The sequence below is a fragment of the Ochotona curzoniae genome, unplaced genomic scaffold, assembly GCF_017591425.1.
Source record: "Ochotona curzoniae isolate NIBS_2020 unplaced genomic scaffold, NIBS_Ocur_1.0 contig_2754, whole genome shotgun sequence".
NCBI lineage: Eukaryota > Metazoa > Chordata > Mammalia > Lagomorpha > Ochotonidae > Ochotona > Ochotona curzoniae.
Genome location: NW_024465582.1, coordinates 14,977,683 through 15,000,651, shown reverse-complemented (window position 1 = coordinate 15,000,651; position 22,969 = coordinate 14,977,683). Strand labels below are relative to the sequence as shown.

At 44.4% G+C, this 22,969-nt stretch overlaps 1 protein-coding gene across 1 annotated transcript in view; it reads left to right on the top strand.

The window, feature by feature from the left end:
* Positions 1-13,010: 13,010 nt before the first annotated feature.
* Positions 13,011-22,969, top strand: part of ADAMTS12 (ADAM metallopeptidase with thrombospondin type 1 motif 12) — a 204,143-nt gene continuing 194,184 nt past the window's right edge. Inside the window, exon 1 of the mRNA XM_040977656.1 lies at positions 13,011-13,137. Within this exon, the coding sequence (XP_040833590.1) occupies positions 13,011-13,137 (127 nt within the window). The remainder of the gene's footprint in view (positions 13,138-22,969) is intronic.

Here is a 22,969-nt window from a genome sequence, read left to right as displayed (position 1 = left end):
CTTGGAACTGTGGAAAATCTCTATTCAAAATGAACATCAGGTTTGTCTTCATCTGGAGATGTCAACTTCCCCATCTGAGAAATCTGCAGTGTTCTGCTGCCTTGCATGGGGTTCTTCCTTCTCTCAAAGACCTCACACAGCTGGTAACAGGGGACTCTATAACCAGAGTGGGTCCTAGCTGACTCCAGAAAGTAAGACACAAATTGTGGCAGGCAAGAATTTGCAGTGCCAGTTCCAGCATCTGGGCCATTTTGCTGCTGAAACCTGCACATAATTATGGGACCCTAGGGATGGAGGGAATATAATGCTGGAGGATCACATTTGTTGACATGAGAACACTACACAGAGATTCCAGATTCAATGTATTAGCCCAAGCTACAGGAAGTGGCTCTAACAGTATACTTGTTGGTTGACTGAAAAATGGAGTCAAGAGTAGCCCAGACAAAATGAAATTGAAAAGCCAAACATTTCTCTCCTTCCATATGTCTTTTCCTCTGTGTGTTTGTGTGTGTGTTTCTCTCACCGTCACTTTGCCTTTTAATTATGTTTTAAAAGACATAACATACAGAGTGAAGTAGCAGCTGTTTATCTGAAGGAAACAGGCACTGCTGTATCTTGTTCACATTTTAAGTGATCTGCTGTTGACTGGCATTGAGCAACAGATAGGGGTTTAGCTCTTCCATAGCCTATCTGATTAATTCCTTCAGCTTTTTTTTTCTTGATTTCTGGGTCAAGGACATGTACAGCTCCCTGGCTGTGGGTACCAGTTTCTTTTGCAAGGCATCTGCATTTCCAACATTGGAAATACTCAGAGACACACATTGACTCAGGTTTATCTTCATGGGTTCTGACAGAGAGATAGCTTAAAACAGAAAGACAGGGAAAGGCAATTTGGAAGTGGTTGAACATTCTCATCCCAGTTCCAACGAATAACTAGCAAATAGATGGAGGCAGGTCAGTCTAGCAAGCAATGAGTAAAGAGTCAAAGTTAATCCTGCACAGGATCATCATGTTTAGGGAATGACCCATGAAGAGACCATTATGATTACAGCCTGGAAGACCACGAAGAAGAGTGGAGATTGCTTTCCAAACATAACAGGAAGCCAGTAGCTGGCTTTAACTAGCAGTAGTAGATGCTACCACTGGGAGCCAAGACCTTCTTGGCAAGCTTCTGGGGCAGCCTAGAGGAGGTGGGAAAAGAAGCCCCTCCCTGCTCTTAGCTTTTAAAGAAGTTTGTAATGCATCATTGATGAGATTTGATTCGTATCCTTGTCTCTTAGCAGAGTAAGTCACATTACTTCATTTATCAGAGCTTAAACACCTGTCTATAGAGCAGTAACTTTGACAGTGTGTCCTTTACTGTTTTTTTTTCCCTCCTTATCTCACATCCCTACACTACTTGCAGTGTTCCCTGGGATCATCACCCAAAGAACTCAAGAGGAAAGATGTGGTCTTGTCATAATCTGGTATTTACCTCAGCAGTCTTGCCACTTCCATATTTTAGTGTTTAGAAGCCAGCCAGTAAGCATATTTTACACTCAAGAGAAGGTGGTTATAGAAATATCTAATATTCTTGGGGACCATCTTAAAGACTGCCTACCAGCACAAGACAGGATGTCATAATACCCACAAAACCTGGATATGTTTCGCAGGCATTTTATTAGTGACACACTACCTGGGTAACAGAGCTTCAAGTTCAGACTAAGGTGAAGGACATATGTCACTAGTCCAGGCTTACAGTTGAAACTCCAGAAGCAACGGGTCCCAAGAATAAGTACTATTCCTATTCTCAATAACTAGATGCTACAGATTTTCTTCAAGTGTATGTAGAATATGCACCCAAAGAAGTCATACATAAGACCAAAACCAAATTTCAACAAATTTCAAAGGATTGGAATCACATCACAACGTATTCCATTTATAGTGAAAACAAGCTAGAAAAGAATTACTAGAAGTTCCAAAATGTTTCAGATTAATCCCAACACGTGTTATATGACCCATGAATTGAAGAACAAGAGAAATTGGAAAGTATTTTAAACCAAATTGTAATAAAAACATGACATCTCAAAATTTGTGAGATGTAACTAAGGCAGTGCTTAGAGGACAATGTACAGCCACGAATGCATATTTTTAAAAAGGGAGAAATCTTCAACACTAATGATGTAAGTTTCCAACTCAAGACACTAAAGGAAGACAAATACTTCCAAAGGAGGAGAAGGCATGAACTTATTAAGCATACAAGAAGAAAAATATATAGAAAGTGCATGATGTGTCAGTCATTGACCTTCTAGTTTCTGAATTTAAAAGATGGGTGGAGGAAGTCTCAAGATGCAACCAGAGTAGATTGGCATGGGAGTAATTTAGGGAGATTGGGATAAAGCTTAACCAATAGGTTTGGAGGTATATAAACATGTAAACACTCTTCATTATACTTCCTCAAGTCAGCTGAATGTGTATGCGGGATCTGAATGTGGTCTCACTTTCTATTGTTCCGCTTGTCAACCGCCCTCCACCAGTGACAACATGCCCAACACCAAACTGTACAGACACTACTCTATAGCCATCCCCTGTGATTTCAAGCAATCTCCCTCTGCCTTGCCTACATGGGTGTTTGTTTGTTTGTTTGAAAGTAAGATTTAGATAGAGAAGAAGAGACAGAGAGTAAGATCTTCCATCCACTGGTTCATTCCTCAAGCAGCCGCAATGGCCGGAGCTGAGATGATCCAGGAGCCAGGAACCTCTTTTGGGTCTCCTGTGCAGGTGCAGGGTCCCAAGGCTTTGGCTGTCTTCTGCTTTCCCAGGCCACAAGCAGGGAGCTGGAAAGGAAGTGGAGCAGCTGGGATAGGAATCAGTGCCCATACGGGATCCTGGTGCATGCATGGGGAGGACTTCAGCCAGTAGGCTATTGAGTGGGGCCCTGGCATTTCTCTCTTGATCCCTATTATTGGACTATTGAACTGCTCATTGCACTTATAGATCTGATTTAGGTACTATCTCCTCCTTGATGGAGTAACACATTAAGAAATGATCACTCTGCCTATAAATGGGTCTCTCTTGAGAATTGTGGTCAGGTCCCATTTATCTTTATAATTCCAGGTCTTACTTGCTGGAAAATTATACACAGTGTGAACTCATGAATATGTCATTCAATTTCTCTCCTAACCACTAACAACTTTTTGACAATAAACAAGCATTTCCCAATTAGAACACCCTGCAGGAATCCCTAAGATCCGTTTCAAAGGCTTTTCCTAGCCTGCTCTCCACACCCCATGTGCTCACAGTGTCTCACCTATAAACACTGGTCTGTTCTCCACATACAGGCAGCAAGTATTCATCCCGACTCTGTAATCAGCGTAACAACCGTGGTTCCTGATCAAAGAATCCAAAGGAGTTTATTTTAGGAAGACATATTAAGCAGGTCTGGATGATTTTGTAGCACTCAGGGCAAGCAGATTACATTCATGGTTTTTTCCCCCAGATCAAATGGGACCTAGTTTTTGCCTCCCTTAACTAAGCAGAGAAGCACTGATAGGTCAGTCAGCCTGGTTGACCACTTCCTCTCAGTGACAGCCCAGAGTTCATGCAGACTGCAATTCAGAAGGACACCCCAGTCCTTCTGTTGTCAACACACTTTTGCTGTTGTCCCTTGTCAAGGTAGCAGGGTGCTAACCAACGGGGTAGTTGCTACATTGTCCACCAAAGCTCAGGTCTGGACCCCTCCTGAGTGCTGTGGCTTGGGACCCTTTATCCTCTAGTCCTGACAGGCACCTGTACACACATCCTACTCAGGGAAGTTGGAGGCAAACTTGGAAGCACTTTAGACAGAAGTCTCCAACCTCCATCGTATTCCAGGCTCACGGTTCATATTTGGGCTAAGCACTTTGAATGGGAATTACTGCACTCAGTCTCATTGACTGCAGAGAAATTGTTAGCTATTTTTACCAAAATCCAAGATGCCAGACACAGCAAGTGAGCCGCATGGAGATGTCCTTTTCTTCTCCATGGAGAGGGCCAGGGAGGCATCCTGGAGACAGGGGCCGAGGGAAAGCGAGAGCAGAGACCGAGAAGCGCAGAGTAGAGGGCCACTGAAGGTGGGTTTGGGGAGTGAGGGTCAGGGGTTGGCAGATTTGACTGTAGGTGGACGCCAGGGATAAATGCCTCCAGGGGTTGGTGGAGCAGGGCTGGCAGGTATGGAAATCATGACGCGCAGGCAACGGCATGGTTTAAACCTGAAGATGATGAAGCTTAATTAAGCAAGTGGGCCTTAAAGGGGACTGAGACATAGGGGATTTACGATAGTGCTGGGTAAGCAAGTATTCAAGGTATTCAAGGTGGCACTGGGTCCTGCATGGCAGAGTCAGTGGTCAATCTTGGGGTGCTGTTCTAGTCGCTCCTTACAGAAATGACTCAAGCTAATCATGGAAAAAAAAAAACCTTGTAAAATAGGAGTTCTCCCAACATGCTCCCAGCCAACGGCCTGACTCCCTGGGGGAGCTTGTTGATGGCGTGTTCTCTGGCCACAGGTGCTATCCATTGAGTCAGTGCTGGGGTTGGGGTAGCGGTGCAGGTGTCTGAAACACCACCAGGTGATTCTTGTAGTGTGGCGACTGTGAATCAGTGTTTTAAAACGAAGACGGGGCCTTTCCAATTAAAATAAATCTATAAAGTGAAAAAGCAGCTTTTCCCCGGTTCCTACTTTAAAGGAAGCGGAAGACGAGGAGGAAAAGAAGGAAGAAAGAAGACGGTAAGCTGTTGACCAGTCTTTCCTTTAGTGAAAACGTGGAAGATAATAAGAAGGTAAGATACTGGGGCAGGGGAGGAAAGAGTGTGTGTGCAGATATGAGAAGTGGCTACTTTTAAGGTTATGGGCATAAAAAAATTAGCAGAACTTTTGGCTAGCTACTCTGCCACAGAATAAGTTGTTGATGCTGCGTTCTCTTAGCTGTCTTAAGATTCTCTTGAGGACCTTGAAACATTACAATCCCTAGGTTTCTCCTCCTGGGAACTCTGATTTAATGGGTTTGAACTAAGAGCTGAAAGTTATATTAATATATTTTTCAGGTTATTCTACTGTTGTTCTCTAAGATTATCAGAGGTAATTTGAACTCCCTGTTAACCTCCAGGCTTGCAGGATAGAAATGGGGATATATAGCTGTAAGGTCTTGTGCTTGCCTCATACCCAGTTAAGAGCAGGTATTTCTACTCTTTTCCTTGCTTTCTTACTTACATGAAAATAAAATTCTGTTTGTACGCCACTCAATTTAAGATATGTATGTGTATATATATGTGAATAGGGCCTGTCATGATGGCCTAGTGGCTAAATGTTTGCCTTGCACACGCCAGAATCCCATATGGCCGTCAGTTTGTGTCTCCGCTGCTTCACTTCCCATCCAGCTCCCTGCTTGTGTCCTGGGAAAGCAGTCGAGGACGGCCCAAAGCCTTGGGACTTCGTCCCCGTGTGGGAGACCCTCCTGGCTTCTGGCTTCAGATCAAATCAGTCCCAGCTGTAGTGGCCACATGGGGAGTGAAGCAGTGAATGAAAGCTCTTTCTGTTTCTCCTTCTCTCTATAAATCTGCATTTTCAATAAAAATAAATAACCTTAAAAGATATGTATACACACATGTACCGTATCAATACGCATTAACTGCTTACTGTGGAATGATCTCATGATTTTAATTTTCCTAATAACCAGGGGTATTAATGTTTTCATGCGTTTCTTTGTCATCCATGCATCTCTTCTGCTGAAATGTCCGTTCAAATAATTATTGAATTATATGGTTACATTTCTGTTAATGTGAGAGGTATTTATGTAGCATGCATAAAGGTAATTATGAGATACCAATTCTGCATATGTTCTGCTTATGGCTGATGTTTTCATGTTCATAACAGGATCTTTTGAACAGCAAAAGTCTAAACTTTGATGAAGTCAGGTTAGCTGATGCTTTGTTTTAGAGTTTGTACTTTAGCCTTCCACTTAATGAACTTGGATTTGCTAATGATTTGTTAAGAATTTTCCCGAGTTTTCTTGTAAAGTTGTAATATGTGTAGTTTTAAAGTTTCTTTTAAAAGAGATACGGCCTCTTTACATTGATTATTGCATGTGGTGTGAGTTCAAAGTTAATTTTTTCATACAGTTGTGTCTGTATTGAAATGATTATTTCCCCCATTGCTGTGATATGGCACTGTTTATGAAAACCAAATAACAATTCACAGTGAGTCTATCTCTGCTTGAGGTATTTCAGCTTCTATTTGTCTCAAAAGGTCTTTATTTCATCTTGGATTTTGAAGAAAGCTTGCTTTAGGTTGATAAGGTTTGTTTCAGCACTTCAAAGATATTGTCACTTCAAAGACAATGCCTATTGTCTTAGGTGAAAATTTTTTATTCTTTCTTTCATTCTGCATGTCTATTAGTCTGTTTTGGTTACTATCAAGAATATTGGGCTGAAGTCCAGAGCCGGAGCCAGAAGCTGAACCTGGCTACTCTGGTGGGAGAAATAACCTCTCTAACCAGCTTCTCAGTGCTAGGCTAAGTGCCCACACCTGTCTTCACACTTCCAAGTGTATTGTTTTGCTATTTGCAAATAATTGGATGATATACATGGTGATAATTTCCTTATTGGGTGCTAGATGTTTTTATCATTTTTTAAATTCTTACTCTTGTTTGGGGGCCATAATTAAGTTACTTGTGAATAGTTGGGTTTTTGAAAATTTGCTTTTGTTAAATGAACCCAGACCTAGCTATATTACAAATCTAATTTTCCACACTACTAAGGCAAAATAATTGAAGGTGCTCTGCATATTATAATTTTTTATCTAATTTGATTGCTGGGAGACAATCCTTTCCAGCTCTGTGTAATCACTAGAATCAGTTCATCTGAAGTCTTCTAGTATTTTCTTCTTCTGTAAGCAGTACTGACTAAATGGCTTGAGAGGAATCCTCTATAAAATTCTAGAACTCTCCTTACATGTAACTCTCTCCCTTCTGGTTGAGTCCTTCCTCTTCCAAAGTGTTCCTTGTCAACTCAGAGCCACTTCAGTCCCTTCCAATTCTCAAGTGTCTCCTCAATTCAGAGAGACCTGGGAGCTGTTTGTCCCCCTCCTTACCCCTGCCCCCGCCCCCTGGCCCCTCACTGTGAACTAGGAAGTATTTCTAGACAGGACGATGGATAAACACAGACTTCAGTTTGTTTGTTTCTCTGCTTTCTGGAATTACTGCCTGCGCTGGGGGTTGTTCAGTGTCTGAAAACACACACTTTTACCCAGTATTTTATCAGCTTGAGTTGAAAGCACAAATGGCACCTCTGCTACTCCCTCAGCTTGAAGATGTGTGTCCTTTTTGCTAAGTATTTATATCCTGTCCTTACAAGGTTAGAAAATGTCTCTACAATATCTTAATTAAGCCACATATCTTTAACATTCTACTTAAGAAACACCTGGTGTTTGTCAGAGATAAGGAGAGCTGAAGACATTTTCGTTGTTGACTTGCAGTGGGAACTCTTGATAATGTATAACTTAACCAGTCTCAGGATTCACATTCATTTATTATCCTATGGTATAAAGATTACCCATTGGTCTCATCTATAATAAAATATTTTGGTGTAAATAATAGATATCATTATCTCCACCTCCCTTTTTAGGGAGTTGGTGGAGTTGGAATTGGGGTCCCTGTCATGAGACACCCATTGTGAGAGAACCCGGCATGGGTTACCCTTCTTTGTTGTAGTTAGATGCTGCAGGCAAGACCAAAGTGGGAGGGATCACTGACCACACCTCCTACGGGGCTGTGTAGACTATGTTTTCATGTGATGGGTTCCCTAGATCAGTCTTTCCTATGTGACTTAAACAATAGTCCCATTGCTTTCAGCAAGTCTACAAAGCAAGTCTACACTATGTGAAGCTGAAAATCCACAGACAGGGAAGGAGAGAAGGTCCATCTGCTGTTTCCCTCCCCAAGGGGTCACAATGGCTAGGCTGGGCCAGTCTGAAGCTGGGGACTAGGAGCCCATTCCAAAGCTCCCACATGAGTGCAGGGACAGAAGGATTCAGTCCAGTCTGCTGTTTTCCCAGGTCCTTGGCAGGGAGCTGAATTGGAAGTGGAGCAGCTGGGACTTGAACTGGGGGATTAGTCTGCCATGTGCATCACTGCACTGACCCTTGATGATATTTGATACTTCACTCCAGGATATGTTCTCTAAGGTGAACATCTTCCTCACTCTGTCTAGGCTCTGGTGGCAAGCTCTGTACTGGGACAGCTGCCCTTTTGACAAGGTATCTGAGGCTTGGAAACCTTGCAACAGGCTGCTCCCAGTCCCTTCTCTTTTTCAGAACTCTCATATGAATCATCTTCTGGCCTTCTGGGTAAAGCCGGTTACACTTTGATTCAGCTGAAGCTGACCTGCCAAGGGAAGTTGGTCTCCACTAACTACAGACTGTAGATCTGAAGGTCACCCTTTCTTTCTAGAGTGGGCTGCTTTTGTTCAGCTAGTAACAAGTTTCATTCATCAGGGATGCATGGTCTTTTCAGCCTTGGCTTTCAAATTTCTGATTCATTACAGAATTGGAAAAAAAAAATCCAGTATGGCACTCACTTAAATGCAAAGCTGAGTGAATTTTTAAAAATCTGCCATTAATAGAATTCAGGTCCTTGAGCAGAGTCAGGAAAGTGAAATGTCTGGACTGGGAATGTTCAGTGTAGGTCGTGCTCAGTATTGAACCAGTGAGGCATTCAATGCACTTGGATGGTGAAAGAAAGTGAATTAACACTCCTGTAGGTTGCAAATACCAACCTCTATCTTTTCCCAAAGTCTGCAGAGATTTAAAAAGAAAGCATTGCATGTCACCACAATATTTAAATATGGATTTTGAAGACAGTATTTTCATTTCCAGGTGAAGTTAAGGTGTTAACATGCTTGAAGTCAGAGGAAGGCTTGTCTAACCTGGCTTGGGAAAAGCACCTCATAACTATAAGGCCCGTTGCAATGCTTGTTATCATGAGGTGGTGCTGACGGTGTTTATTCTGTATGAGCAGATGTGACATATTCACTCCTGAGGTTTGGGACCAGGACAGGAAGTTATTTGGCATCTTATTTTGTCCCAATTTATATTTTTGCATGGAAAACAATACTTTCCTACAATGAACTGGTTCTCTTCCTAAGGCACCTTTGTGGCTTGAGGCACTGTGATGCCTAGAGCTAATAGTTAGTGCGATATTAGAAGAGTCTTAAGTAATACAGATCTATATTTGAAGATGCTTAGGGGCTTGAATCAGTCTCCTAAACATGCTGAACATTAATTCCTCCATTCTGGTTGTTTATTTCATAATGATGTTATGCTAGGTAAGTCACTTAATGCTTCAGTCTGTTTTCTCATCGAATGAATGAGAATATGAATAACAATATCTACCAAATAGAATTTTGGTGAAGATTATATAAAGTAACATAGATATTCTGGTTAACACAGTACCAAGTAGATGCAGCCAATGCCTGTAGCATTGTGCTCTGGGATGTTCATGTTTTGCAGTCTCAGGGATAGTTTGGAGGCAAAGCAGTGACTCACAACTTTGCTAGAGCAGAAAGCAAAGCTAGGTGGCCTCATTTATTGCCACCGGTATTTGTCGCCAAGCAGATTTTTCTTTTTTTTAAAGATTTATTTTTTATTGGAAAGGCGGATATACAGAAAGGAGCGACAGAGAGAAAGATCTTCTGTCTGATGATTCACTCCCCAAGTGACCACAATGTCCAGTGTTGTGCTGATCAGAAGCCAGAAGCCAGGAACTTCCTCCAGGTCTCCCACGCAGGTGCAGGGTGCAGGGCTGTCCTTGACAGCTTTTCCAAGCCACAAGCAGGGAGCTGGTTGGGAAGTGGGGCCGCCGGGATATGAACTGGCACCCATATGGGATTCTGGTGTGTTTAAGGTGAGGACCTTAACCACTGTGCTATTGCGCCAGGCCCCAAGAGGATTTTTCTTTTTCACATTAGGAAAAGGGAAAGTTGAGAAGATTAAGTCTTTATACCCTGAGGAAATGTAAAGCTTCAGGGCGGATTTTGTAAATTAGAACAGGATTAGGAAACCACTGGTGTTAAAACAGTAGCAGAAAGTGTTTCTGTACTAATGAAATCTGAAGTTGGAGATATGAATTGGTAGTTGCACCATTAGGTACAATTATGTGAGTCTTGGGATAAATCAATGCTAGATTTTGAGGTGGAAGCTTTGAGATATCGAACGCACTGATTTATGGAGGTGGATATTAGGATATAACTGGGTAATTGAAAATCAAAAATGGAATGCTAAAGAGATGGGAAGTCCTTGCTGGCTTCAAGACCCAAGATGCTGGGTACAAAAGTTAAAAGAGGGCCTGATGTGATAGCCTAGTAGTTAAATCCTTGCCTTGTGTCTGCTGGGATCCTGTACGGGTGCTGGTTCATAGCCTAGATGCTCCACTTACCATCCAGCTCCCTGCCTGTGACCTGGGAAAGCATGGGAGACCGAGAGGAAGCTCCTTGCTCCTGGCTTTGGATCTGCTCAACTCTTGCTGTTGCAGCCACTTGAGGAGTGAACCAGCAGACAGAAGATCTTTCCCTCTGTATCTCCCCCCTTCTGTATATCTGCCTTTCCAATAAAAATAAATACAATTTAGAAAATTAAAAAGGAAAGTTAAAAGGGGTTGACAGAAGAAGAAGCTTTAGTAGAATTTTATAATTTTAGCATTTCAGTCTTGTCTGAATTCTGGATGGTGGATAAGTCTGTTTATAGATGTCAAGAAAGAGGTGGAAGAGACTACAGAAACGGTTAAATATGGGGAATGTTAAGCTAAGAGGCCAAAGGGCTCAGCAGATCATCCTGTCTGCGTGGGACATGGCAGTCCTGCAGAGTTCTCTGTGCTTCCAGCAGAAGGGTTCATATCTTCTGGGCATGAGGACCAGTACTGATCCTGCCTTTCCAATGTGATCCTTCCTGCTATTAAAAGCAGAAGAAAATAGGGGGAAGATGAGAAAGACTCCAAGGAGAGAAAGGAAGAAAGAGCATGAGGAAATTGGGAAAGGAAAAGGAAAAACAATATGGTCAAAAAAGTAAATGAAACAGAGTTGTGTCCCAAAGTGATTCTTTAAAACCCTTGTAGACACGTTTTGAGCAAATTGCCGGGATGTTCACGTCTGGATGTATTTCTCCTCGGCTGTGATCCTGTTGCCTGCTATTTGTTTGAAAAGAGGAAAGGCTCAGGTCTTTCTTTGGCTGGTCCATGATGATTACACTGCACATCATGTAAAACACCAGTGGGGGCTTCTAGGTTGCAGGTGGCATGAAGGTTGCTGATGGGCTGATGAGATTATCTTGAATGGCCAAGATAGGCTCCCTTGTAACCACAGGGTTTCCTCACAAGTGGAAATAGAAAGATAAAGAGAGTGACAGTGACACTGAAAGAAAGGCGCAGGCGGCCATTGCTGGCTTTGAAGATGGGGGAAGAGGGCTGGCTGTCGGCCCAAGAATTCCTGCAGCCTCTGGAAACTGGAAAAGGCAAGGAAGCAGACTGCCCCTTAGATCCTCCATAGGAAAGGAATTTGGCTGTGCCAGCTCACTCTTTGTAGACCAGGGAGGCTACTTTTAGATATCTGATCTGTAGAACCATGCAGTTACCATGTGCATTGTTTTAAAGCTAGTTAAATGGCCATGTGTAACAGCAGTGATAAAAAACTAACACCCTTGAAAGATTGCATGTCTGCGTATCCCAGCCTGAAATCCTTCAGACAAGTCATCCCAGACCAGGGAGTGCCACCCTATATGGGCACCAGAACCACTGGGGTTGATTTGGATGCCCTGACCCTATGTACAAGGTTGGGTAAGTTGGGATCCCAAACCTGTTGCTGAATACATGTGGTTGGACAACAACCAAATGAAGCTCAATTATCTGGGCCAAATTCCTTCTGGATGGCGTAAGGAGGCCTGCTTCAGCCCAGTTGGGAAGATTCTTGGCTGGGTTACTCCAGTAAATTCTCAAGATGCCTGGCACGCACCCTGGTTTGTACTCTCACCAAGTAAAAGTTTGTGCCCCACTCCCAACTCCCACCCCATGAATCCTGGCTCCATGAGCAAGTTTCTGGGATACACTGGATGAATGAATACCATGGGACTCTTGGACTGTCCTGTATCATTTCTTTCCTGGCTACTTACTGGTGAATGGGAGTGCACTAGGAAAAATGGGATTATAGAAGCAGAAAGAAACCACAGCTACATAGGGGCCCTCAGGGACTCTCCTCACTTCATCTCAACCCCGCTCTGAACTAGGCAAAGAATAAGGTTTCTTTCGTTTTTCTGTTTTTAATGGGATCTTACTGATTTTTAAATAGAAATCTTAGTTTATCCTGGAAGGGAATCCCGGAGACCGCTGAGTGGGTGAGGAGTCACGCTCAATACAGCAATGTTAGCAAAAGTTCAAGAGCTGGGAGGAGAAACTGCAACGAAGAGGCAGGGCTGAGCTGCGGAGGGGGCTGGGGTATTCCGTCTGCGAGGGGTGGGGGTGGGGTGGGGATGTCTCTCTCACCACTTCTCCCTCTAGTGCTGCCCGCCCAGGGTGGCGGTCCCGGGTCTCCCGTATTTGGCCCTCAGTCCCGGGCTCTGGGCGGGGCCGGAGGAGTCCAGGGGTGGGGCGGGGAGGGGGGTGGTGGGAGGCCGGGAAGAAGATGCATGCAGACTTGAGAAGCTGGCTAGGGACCCCCGTGCGGGCGGGTCCAAGGCGGAGGGTGGGGACCCAGGGTGGGCTGCGTCCTCCAGCACTGACCCTTTGCACACAGACGCTGTCAGCTGATTCACTCTCAGAAGGAGGGGAGGGGAAAAGGTATCTGCCCCCTCCTCTTCGGAAAAGCCAAGGGGATTCAGGCGGCTCTGCAGCCTCTCCCTTCCCACGCCTGGACCATGCACCTCTGCACCTTTCTGGCAGGCCACTGGCGACAAGTCGGCTTCCAGAGCTGAGGGCTCAAACTTTCTGACTTTTCTACTCCCCGACACCCGAACCATGCCATGTGCCCGGAGGAGCTGGCTCGCACGCCTCTCCGCCGTAGCTCAGCTTTTTAGCTTCGTGGTGCTTTGTCTTGGGCGACACCTTCAGCCAGGCCTGCTTGGCTTTCCAGATAGGAGGCAAGGTGAGTGGCTTTCTTCCCTCCGCTTCTGTTCCTTTTAAAATCCATGATGTGGTCGATCTGCTGCAACTTGGTTGCTTCCTCTTCCCTTCCCCCACTCCGAACTCTGCAAAGTGGCTGGGCTGAGCTGTAGGGAAAGCTGAGCTGGGGCCTGAGCCACCCGGGCTTGCTCAAAATTCCAGCTTTAAGTGAACGATTCCTTCATTAATACAGGAAGGTGAGGAGTTTTTCTACGACACTGGGATCTTTCAAAGCCCCCAGGGCTAGTTGGTGGCTTCTTCGTTCTCTTTTCTCTGCTTTTGAATACCACGCTGTTTCAGCTCCGTGCTTTTCAGATTCTGAACATGGAAAATTGCTTTATTCTTTAAAAAAAAAAAAAAGTTCTAACTGGCAGCTGGCGGTCACTGCAGCTTTTGGAGTTGGTTTTAAACTCCTGGGCTGGGAAGGAGAAATGTGATTCCGCTCCCTTGCTGAGCACCCTTGGCTGTATTTGGGTTTCCTGGAAAGATTTAGGATTAAGTTGAGGGGGGAGAGAAGAGGGAATTCTCCCTGCTGTAGGGCTTGTTGTCCCTGTCATGCCTGGCTGATCCTTGATGCTGATTCCTTTCCCCCAACCCTGTGAGGGCCACATTATTACAGATAGCATTGGAGATGCGGTGGGTAAGTTGGTACTGTTGTTACTTAAGCCTCGTGCCTCCAGGGAGTGCAGTAGGTAGTGCACAGGGAGAGGTATGTGAGCCAGCTTATCCCTGTACTTGGAAGGGTCAGGGTCATTCTCCTGTGGAGGGGGTAGGATGGAGAGCTTCTTGTAACTCTAGGGGCAAGCATCATTGGGCCATCCAACCACTGGGATGCAGGGACCCCTGTCACTGTCCTTATTGCCAGCCAAAGGTGGAGCAAGGTTTGCATCCAGACAGCCCGAGTTATAACCTTGAAGCAGTGTTATGTAGCAATACACGCGCACGCACAGGCACGCACACACGGCTAGGTTGGCATCCAGTAACTCCTGTGTTGGCTGGTGGCACTTAAGTCTTGCGAAGTATCTTGCAGTAGCTTTCTGATAGCCCTTGAATTCCCAAGGCCACATGGGTGCCAAACACCGCCACCCTGGCTTCGTGGAAAATTGTCAGGCAGGGTTTTCTGCCTACGTTGCAAAGTTCAAATCCTGCGGGAGACAGCATCTGCTGTGGCTTGATGGGAAGGGAGTCCCTCCCTCCCTCGTTTGCTTTACTTGGAAGCTGGGAGCTGCCAGCACTGGGGTTAGATGTCAATCAGCCAGCATTCGGCCTGTGTAAACGGTCCAGATACAATCTCCCACCCCCATGTTTAAAATAGCAGCGCTTGTTGTTCTTTGGAAAACAGTCCCTTTGTGAGAAGTCTCTCTTCTGGGGCAGCACAAACAAAGGCTGCAAGCCTGGCCCAGGGCATGTGGCGGAGGTTTGCTTCAAAGACACGCGTTCTCCTGCTGACTGCAGCTTTGCTTGGCTGTGCATCTGCTTTGCAAGGGAACTGGGGGCAGACCTGGAGAGCTTACCTTTCTGGAAAGTGAGATAAGGTTATTTTCCCCAATCATCTTTTCAGTGAATGCGCTGAGAGTTTTTGCTATTGTAAAATAGCTATTAAGCACTGAGTTAAAAAAATACTTTTTATTATTTATTTGAAAGGCAGAGAGAGAGAGAGGTCTTTTATTTGCCATTTCACTCCCAGATGCCTTTTCCAGCCAGCTTCGGGTCAAGAAAAAGGTAGGAGCTGTAGTTTGAGTTTCCCAAGAACATACTGGGGATCCCAAGTACCTGAGTTATCATCTGTCACCTCCCAGGATGTACGTGTGCAGGAAACAGGACCGGGAGCCAGGATTCAAACACAGACACTCAGTGGCAGCAGAGCCATGTGCCCATCCCGATCTCAGGTTTTAGAAGCTTTTGTACCAGTCTTAATCCATTAATCAGTGTATTTAGAAGACATATACTTTCAGTGGAAGCGGAAAATTTTAAGCGGACTTCTCTAGTTCTAAAGGGGTAGAGGAGTGGGAGGGAAAGAAAAGGAATGAACACCAATGAGCAAGAGAAGAAATTGTGAGAATTTCCAGGAATAGAATGACCAGGATTTTGCTTCCTAATGTCCCTTTTCACTTCGTTTGCATATTTAAAAAAGTTATTTGTTTTTGTTGGAAAATTAGATTTACAGAGATGGAGAGAGTCAGAGAGAAAAATCTTCTGTCTGCTGGTTCACTCCCCAAGTGGCTGCAACTGCCAGAGCTGATCTGAAACTAGGAGCCAGGATCCAGGCGCTGCTTCTGGGTCTCCCACATGGAGCAGGTTCCCAAGGCTTTGGGCCATCCTCCATTGCTTTCCCAGGCCACAAGCAGGGAGCTGGATGGGAAGTGTAGTAGCCAGGATACAAACCGGCGCCCTAACTGGATCCTGATGTACATAAGGTGACGATTTAGCCACTGAGTCATTGTGCCTGGCCTCCAGTTTGCATTTCAATACTATTTTTAAATTTTACCCAAATTCTGAATACTTAACCTCACAAATTACTTCAGATAGCACTTCAACCATCCTTATTATATGTATGTATTATCCTTAAATTAGCCTAAAATTCTTTTTCTCTTTTACTTTTTTTTCTCTTTCAAGATTATTTGAAAGGCAAAGTACATAGAGAGGGGATTGAGAGAAAGAGAGGGAGAGAGAGAGAGAGAGAGATCTTCCCTCTGCCGGTGTACTCCCCAAAGGCCACAGTGGCCAGGGCTGGGACAGCTGAAGCCAGAAGCCAAGAGCTCTTTGCAGTCTCCCACCTGGGTGCAGGAGTGCAAGGCCTTGGGTCAGCCTCTGCTGCTTTCCCTGGTACATTAAGAGGGAGCTGGGTCAGACGTGCAACACCCACACCTCAGCTTGTTCCCAGATAGGATGCTGGCGCTGCAGGGGCAACTTTACCTGCTACACCAGTTTTATTTTTCAACAAATAGTGTATTTTGCTCCAATGAGCTTGTATAAAATTTATAAAAGAATTGAGGAAAGGAAAGAAGATTGTGGAATAGAGGAATCTTAAGAGAATCAGTTTTGCCAAATGTTCAAATATAATATAATGGCACTGATACAGAAATGAAATGGAGGTTGGATAACAGATACCAAAGCACAGACAGAAGTATCAAGTTCCTACTTCCACAGTACAACTGGATGATGGCAGTTCACAATAATGCATTCTATTCTGCATGACGATTTGGTAGGGGGAGTTGGTAGGTTCCAAATAGTGAAATAGAAAGGCTAGGTACTTGGTTAGGATTGGTTTGTGTGACGCATATGTGTTGAAATAGTGCGCTCTATACTCTGTAGAATTGTACAAGTTTTACATGTTAAATTTAAAAGGAAATACACCCTTCTTAGTTTTGTCAATGAAGAATGGTAGCCCTAGGTGGTCAGTTGATTCCTAACTAAGCACATGTCCAGCAACTTCTAGATGTTGCCTTGCCAGGGCCCTGCAGAGCCCTCCCATGTGCCCAATGCTGGGTGGCCTCACTGTTTCCTTCTGGTTCTTAGGTGGGCTGAGTTAGGATCTCAGTCCTAAGGAGGCAGTTGGAGACAATCCTTCCTTTCTGTGACTGGGTATGGACAGGTTTGACCAACTCTGTTCATTGTCTCCATATTGCTCTGTAATGATGACAAGATAGCGGTGATGTCATTCCACGAGGTTTCTTGATCTCATAATTAGATATCAGACCTGGAAGAAATATCAACCCTGCTTACAACATACTGGTTGTCTTCTTTAGCCAATAATGTCACTCCATGTAGGCAATAATGTTCTGATCCCTGTACACCTGCTCCTTGATTTGACAATAAGGGTGCATCCTAATAAGTCCATTACACATTGAAGGCATTTTAACTGAAAAATGGCTCCAATACCCCTAATCTACTAAGAGGCACAGTTTATCAATGCCGTGCACTGTGATGTGTCAGTACTTACCCTTGTGAACCTGGGGGCGTTTAAAATACAGCAGTGTTGCACCACACAGCCTGACGCAGGAAAGGAACAAAAGGAAGGTTCTACTGAATGTGGATTTTGTACCATCATCAAGTGAAAAATCCTGAATCAAACCAGTGTAAGTCAGGGACCCTTGATACTGATTGAAAAGTCCCAGTTATTACTCCCATCTTTTTTTTTTTCTCTTGACAACACTATGAAATCCACAAGCTGGGGACATTAGCTCACGTTAGAGATTGCTCTGGGATTGTTCCTGCACAGCTTTATGCAGGAATACAGAGTGTTGCAATGTTGGAAAAAAAATATCATCATCATTTATGGAAGTCGTTTACAGAGAATTTTTGCCAAGGAGGAAATGATTACAGATAATTTCTTAGTGTAAGAGGTTAACTGCCCAGTTCACGTATTGTGTAATTGTAATGAGCTGTTTGGTCAGCAGCTTAGATGCCATGGGGATGGTTCCAGCCCCCTGTAGGGCATCTTACAATGCAGAGGGCAGCACCACATCTCAACTTCTGTGAATTTCTGTGAGAAAAAGAAGTTATGATACCTGTACGAGGCAATTAGGAGAACAGACCTCTGCCTATACTGGAATTTAGCTTTTTCTTTAAGTAAGGAAACTTAAAAAGGCAATCACTCTTGAAAATTGATATAAATATAAAGAATAAGTATAGGGCTCTGCACGGTGGCTTGATTGGCTAATCCTCCACCTTGCATGCACTGGGATTCCATATGGGTGTCAGTTTATGTCCCAGCTGCTCCACTTCCCTTCCAGCTCCCTGCTTGTAGCCTGGGAAAGGAATAGAGGATGGCCCAAAGCCTTGGGAACCTGTCCCATGTGGGAGATCCGGAAGAAGCTCCTGGCTTCAGATCATCTCAGCTCTGTCAGTTGCAGCCACTTGGGGTGTGAACCAGCAGATGGAAGATCTTTCTGACTCTCTTCTCTTAAATCTGCTTTTCCAATAAATATGTATTTTTTAAAAGAGTAAGTATGGACTGAACTCACTTGAGTAGCACACATATGGATGATACAGGGAATGAGTGTGGCTCCATGTAGAACAGTGACCCACTTACAGAGCATAAGTAGTAACAAAAATGAAAATACTATGCTTAACTAAACTTGGTTAAGAACTGGCAGGTAAGCTGAGAGTGAAGATCCCTTGATGTTTTGTATTTTGAAAGGCTTTTGATCCCTAGACCATATTCATTTTCTTAGTGGTACCATTGAAACTTTTGGTGTGGTGTTTGCAATCATCCTTTTTTCAAGATTTTTTTTTTATTGGAAAGTCAGATTTTACAGAGAGAAGGAGAGACAGAGAGGAAGATGATCCATCCATTGATTCACTCCTTAAGTGGCCACAGTGATTGGAGCTGAGCTGATCTGACGACAGGAGCCCAGAGCCTCTTCCAAATCTCCCACATGGGTGCAGCGTCCCAAGGCTTTGGGCTATCCTCCACTGCTTTTCCTGGGCCACAAGCAGGGAGCTGGATGGCAAGTGAAGCAGTCAGGATATGAACCAGTGCTCATATAGGATCCTGGCACATACAAGGTGAGGACTTTAGGCCCTAGGCTACCATGTGGGGCCCTTGAAATCTAATTCTAAACAAAGCACGTCAGACGACTCAGGCCTGTCATTTGCTTCTGCAGACCTTAGCATGTGGGTTGGTGTAACTGTACTGTGTTTTGGTTCTCAGTCTTCCTGCCTCTGACTGAGCTCAGTCTTTTGGCTGAGGCAGTGAGGGTGCAACTGAGGAGTATGGGGTGAGATTTACTGGTCACAAATCCTCACCTTTCCTGATTGTCATTTTACAAAGGTCGGGTGGAGGCTAAGGTCAGTGTTCAGACCATTTTTTTTTTCGTGACAACAAAATACTTTATACTGGGAAATGTATAAAGAAAAGATTGTAACTCATGGCTTTGGAGGGCAAGATTCCCAGATTGAGCAACTACTCAGTTTAGCCTTTTGGATATATGATCTGATTGATGGGACTGTGCTGAGAGCAAACATGTGATTGGCAGGAGAAGGAGAGAGAGAAGGGTTAGAGGGCACGATGGGAAGCAAGAGGGCTTCAGGTGCCAGGCTTAGCCTTTTTTTTTTTTAAAGATTGATTTATTTGTAGTAGAAAATCAGATTTACAGAGGGAAGGAGAGACAAAGAGAAATATCTTCCATCTGCTGATTCACTCCCCAAGTGGCTGCAACTGTCGGGGCTGAGCTGGTCCAAAGCCAGCATCTCAAGGCTTTGAGCCATCCTCTACTGCTTTCCCAGACCACAAACAGAGAACTGGAAGGGAACTGGAGCAGCTGGGATGTGAGCTGGTGAACAAATGGAATCCTGGTGCATGCATGGGGAGGACTTTAGGCACTAGGCTACTGTGGTAGAGCCCCAGGCTTAGTCTTTTTATAACAACTCATTCTTGTGAAAACTCACCATGGTCCTGTAAGAAACACATGATTTCCTTCTGTGGAATGTACCTTTGTAACTTACACAGATTCCACCACCCCAACACTAACACGAAGGTACTAAACCTCTAGCTCATGGACCTGTGGGTATAACCACAGGTAAACCACAGCACCACAGGGAGTGGTCATAATACTTCCTTGGAGAACTGTGAGGAGGAGGCCAGTTCAAGCTGGAGGCCTCTTTGCTTCATGCATGACCACAGAAATGATCAAAGTTCCAGGCTTATTGTTATTTTCTGACACCTAGTTCTCATGCTTGTCGCATCTCTCCTGCATTTTGCTTTCTGTTGGCCAAGATTGTAGCTTGGTCATCTGTGACACCAGGCACCTGCTGAGGTGAAGCCATGGTGCCTTTGGGCTTCTTCCCTGTCTCTCCTGGTCCCCTGGTAGCCAGATTTCTATCATTGCATAACAACAACAAGGCTAGTGTTTAGCAAGTGAAAGTTACTTGTCAAGCACTGTATGCATAATGGTACATGAACTAATACGTTGCAACCTCACAGCCACCCAGGAGGAAGATATTGTTATACCGTTCTGTAGATGAGGCAGCCGAAGTTGGATTGCCATCATAAACTACATTCCAACAGTGGTTGCTGTATTTCCATCCACATCCTTGATTTGCCTCTATTGCAGTTAAATTAGGAGGGAAAACCCAATTAAGAGCAATTTTCATCTTCATCTATGCTGAGTAATTGAAGCATGAAGAAACCCAAAACTTCTTTTCTATTCAAATTATCTTTCTTGGTGGCGGTGGCAGTGGTGAGGGCAATGCCAATACCTCTAACCCGGTTATGCTCTTTGCCAAAGGCAGCTGAACTACAAGGGCAAAGAACATGGTTTTGAAATAAAAGGCATTGGGTTTCAATACAAGGGATGTTTTGTTACATTGCACGTTGGCTTTGAAAAGACTTAGTTTACCTATGAAATGGGAATAGCAATCTGTAGCTCAATGTGAAAGTACTCAATGAGGAAATGTTTATGGTACCTCGACCATAGCAAATGCTCTCTAAACATGATCCTGGCTATCATTGCGAACCAGTTTATCTTGGGTCTCTTAAAAATCATTGGATCAAGAACACCCAGATCAAAGTTTGTTGATTTGATCTTTTATTCTTCAGATAATAGATGCTTGGGTAACCTTCAGTTTCTCATTTTATATTTGAAAATCATGCTATGTTTTTGACAGGTAGTCTGTTTAAGGAATTATTTAGGTAAAGAAATTATGGAAAAAGATGCATTGGTCTCCAGATAAATGGAAGTAACGCCTAAACCCAGTTCATCCTCTCTATTTTTACCCAGTGCAGTTCTACTGCAGATCTCTGTTCTGGCTCAGATCATCTCTGCTCTGGGTGGCATGAACAGCAAATTCCAGTGCTGCCATTGAAGCTGCTGCCTATGTCTGGTGTGCTTTTTCTTATGCTCTTTCCACTTGTGGGCACTCCCATGGGCCTGCCACTGGAAACCCTTTGCCTTCCCAGGGTTCCCTACTTGACTGTTGCTGCCCGTCCTCTTCTTTAAGAGCTTCTTGGCATCCTCTGGGAGTCTGGTAGGAATGCCTCCTCTGGGGCTGCCTCTGCCCTTAGGATGCGGCCCCAGGCAGCACTGCACCGGAAGTAGTTGGTGTCCAACTGCCTGGAGTCTGGACGTTGGTCTTCCTGACCTCTCTCTGCTAGACATTATTCACAGTATGTCACCTCTACCCTTCTATCCTTGTCACTGGCTTGTCTTGAACTGGGAAAAACAACTTGGGAAACAGGAATTCAGAGAAAAAAACCACACCCCAAACCTCATCCTCATGACAATTTTCATATTTCTAGATCATCTCAAAGGCTTTGTGTGTACTGTTTTTTTCTTTTAAAGGTTTATTAATTTTCATTGAAAAGGCAGATTTATACAGAGAAGGAGAGGCAGAAAGATTTTCCATCCACTGGTTTGTTCCCCAGGTGGCTGTGATGGCTGGAGCCGAGCCAATCTGAAGCTCGGAGCCAGTAGCCTCTTCTGCATCTCCTATGCAGGTGCATGGTCCTAAGGCTTTAGGCCATCTTCTGCTGCTTTCCCAGGCCACAAGCAGAGAGCTAGCTGGGATGTGAACCAGTGCCCGTGTGGCATTGCAGTGCAGAGAGGTGAAGGACTAGCTAACTGAGCCATCACATCAGGGCCCTTGTGTGCATTTTTGTACATCTCACAGTTAGAATGATGGTGGAGATGCAGTTATAAATTTATTTGCCCTTGACTATTAAGTCTTACTGTTTCCTTATTTCAGGCAATTAAATATTCAAATGCATCACTTTGATATATGAGCTTACGTAATTTATCTCATTAGAACACATTTTAAAAATATACGATAGCTTTAAAACTGCATTTGTTGGGCTCTTCTTTGTGACTGCCTGAATTAATTATGGCCACTTTCTGGGCAATACAAATGAAAAAATTTTAACTCTCTTCAGTTTTCAATAGGCTGAAGCTTATTCAACTTGGAGTACGTCTTAGAATCCACTTTAAAAAATGTTGCAGCTTTTGGTTTGTGTACCCCTTCAGTTAATCAGTAACAGCTTTTTGGAGAAATAACCTGTTAGGAAAGACACTTCTGCTGCTGCTTTGATAGACATGGAGAGGTTTGCCTGTGTCATAATGCATTAATATTTTTCAATCTGTCCCAGCTTCTGCAGGGATCTTAAGCATCAAGGGTAAAAGGTCAATTCCCCCAATGTACTTCAAGAGGGATTGCTAACCATGGGTTCGGGCATCCAAAGGTGCTTCTTAGCCCTGCACCCCTCTGGAGTGCCCATGAAGTGGGAGAAACTACACATGGACTTTCTTCAGGACAAAGTGAGGGGCAGGGGTGCTCTCTCTACCATTCCCCCAACTCCGGGCAAGTTAGACAGCTGGGTCAGTGCTGAGGAATCCAGTGTGGGTGAGCGAGCCCTGATGACAGAGCCCGCCGCCCGCTCCACCAATCTGGGAGAAGGGATCAGAATCCGGAATTGATGCTACCCAAGGCCCCACTGTGGGCTGATAGCTCTGTCCAGGGGAATGAGACTTTCTCAGCCCCTGAGTTCTCTCCACTGCTCCTGCCCTGGAGGTATTGTTGTAACAGATAAGAACAAAGCATGGGAAGCAGGATGGAAGCTGGTCACCTCCACCCCTCAGCTGGCCATTCCTCTCTTCACTCAGGTCTGCATTTGGAAGGGCCGGTCAGTCCTAGTAGACCAGCCCAGACATTTCTGGTTAAGTGAGTAGGAACAAAAGGACTGAGTCAGTTATACTTCCCAGTCCATGGCACTCTGACATTACTTGTGCAAAAGTCCTCTGCTATATTGCATATTTGTGCATGTTTATGTCCAACTCCTGTTCCAATTCCTCTCTATGGAAACCACTTTAATGGGTTCC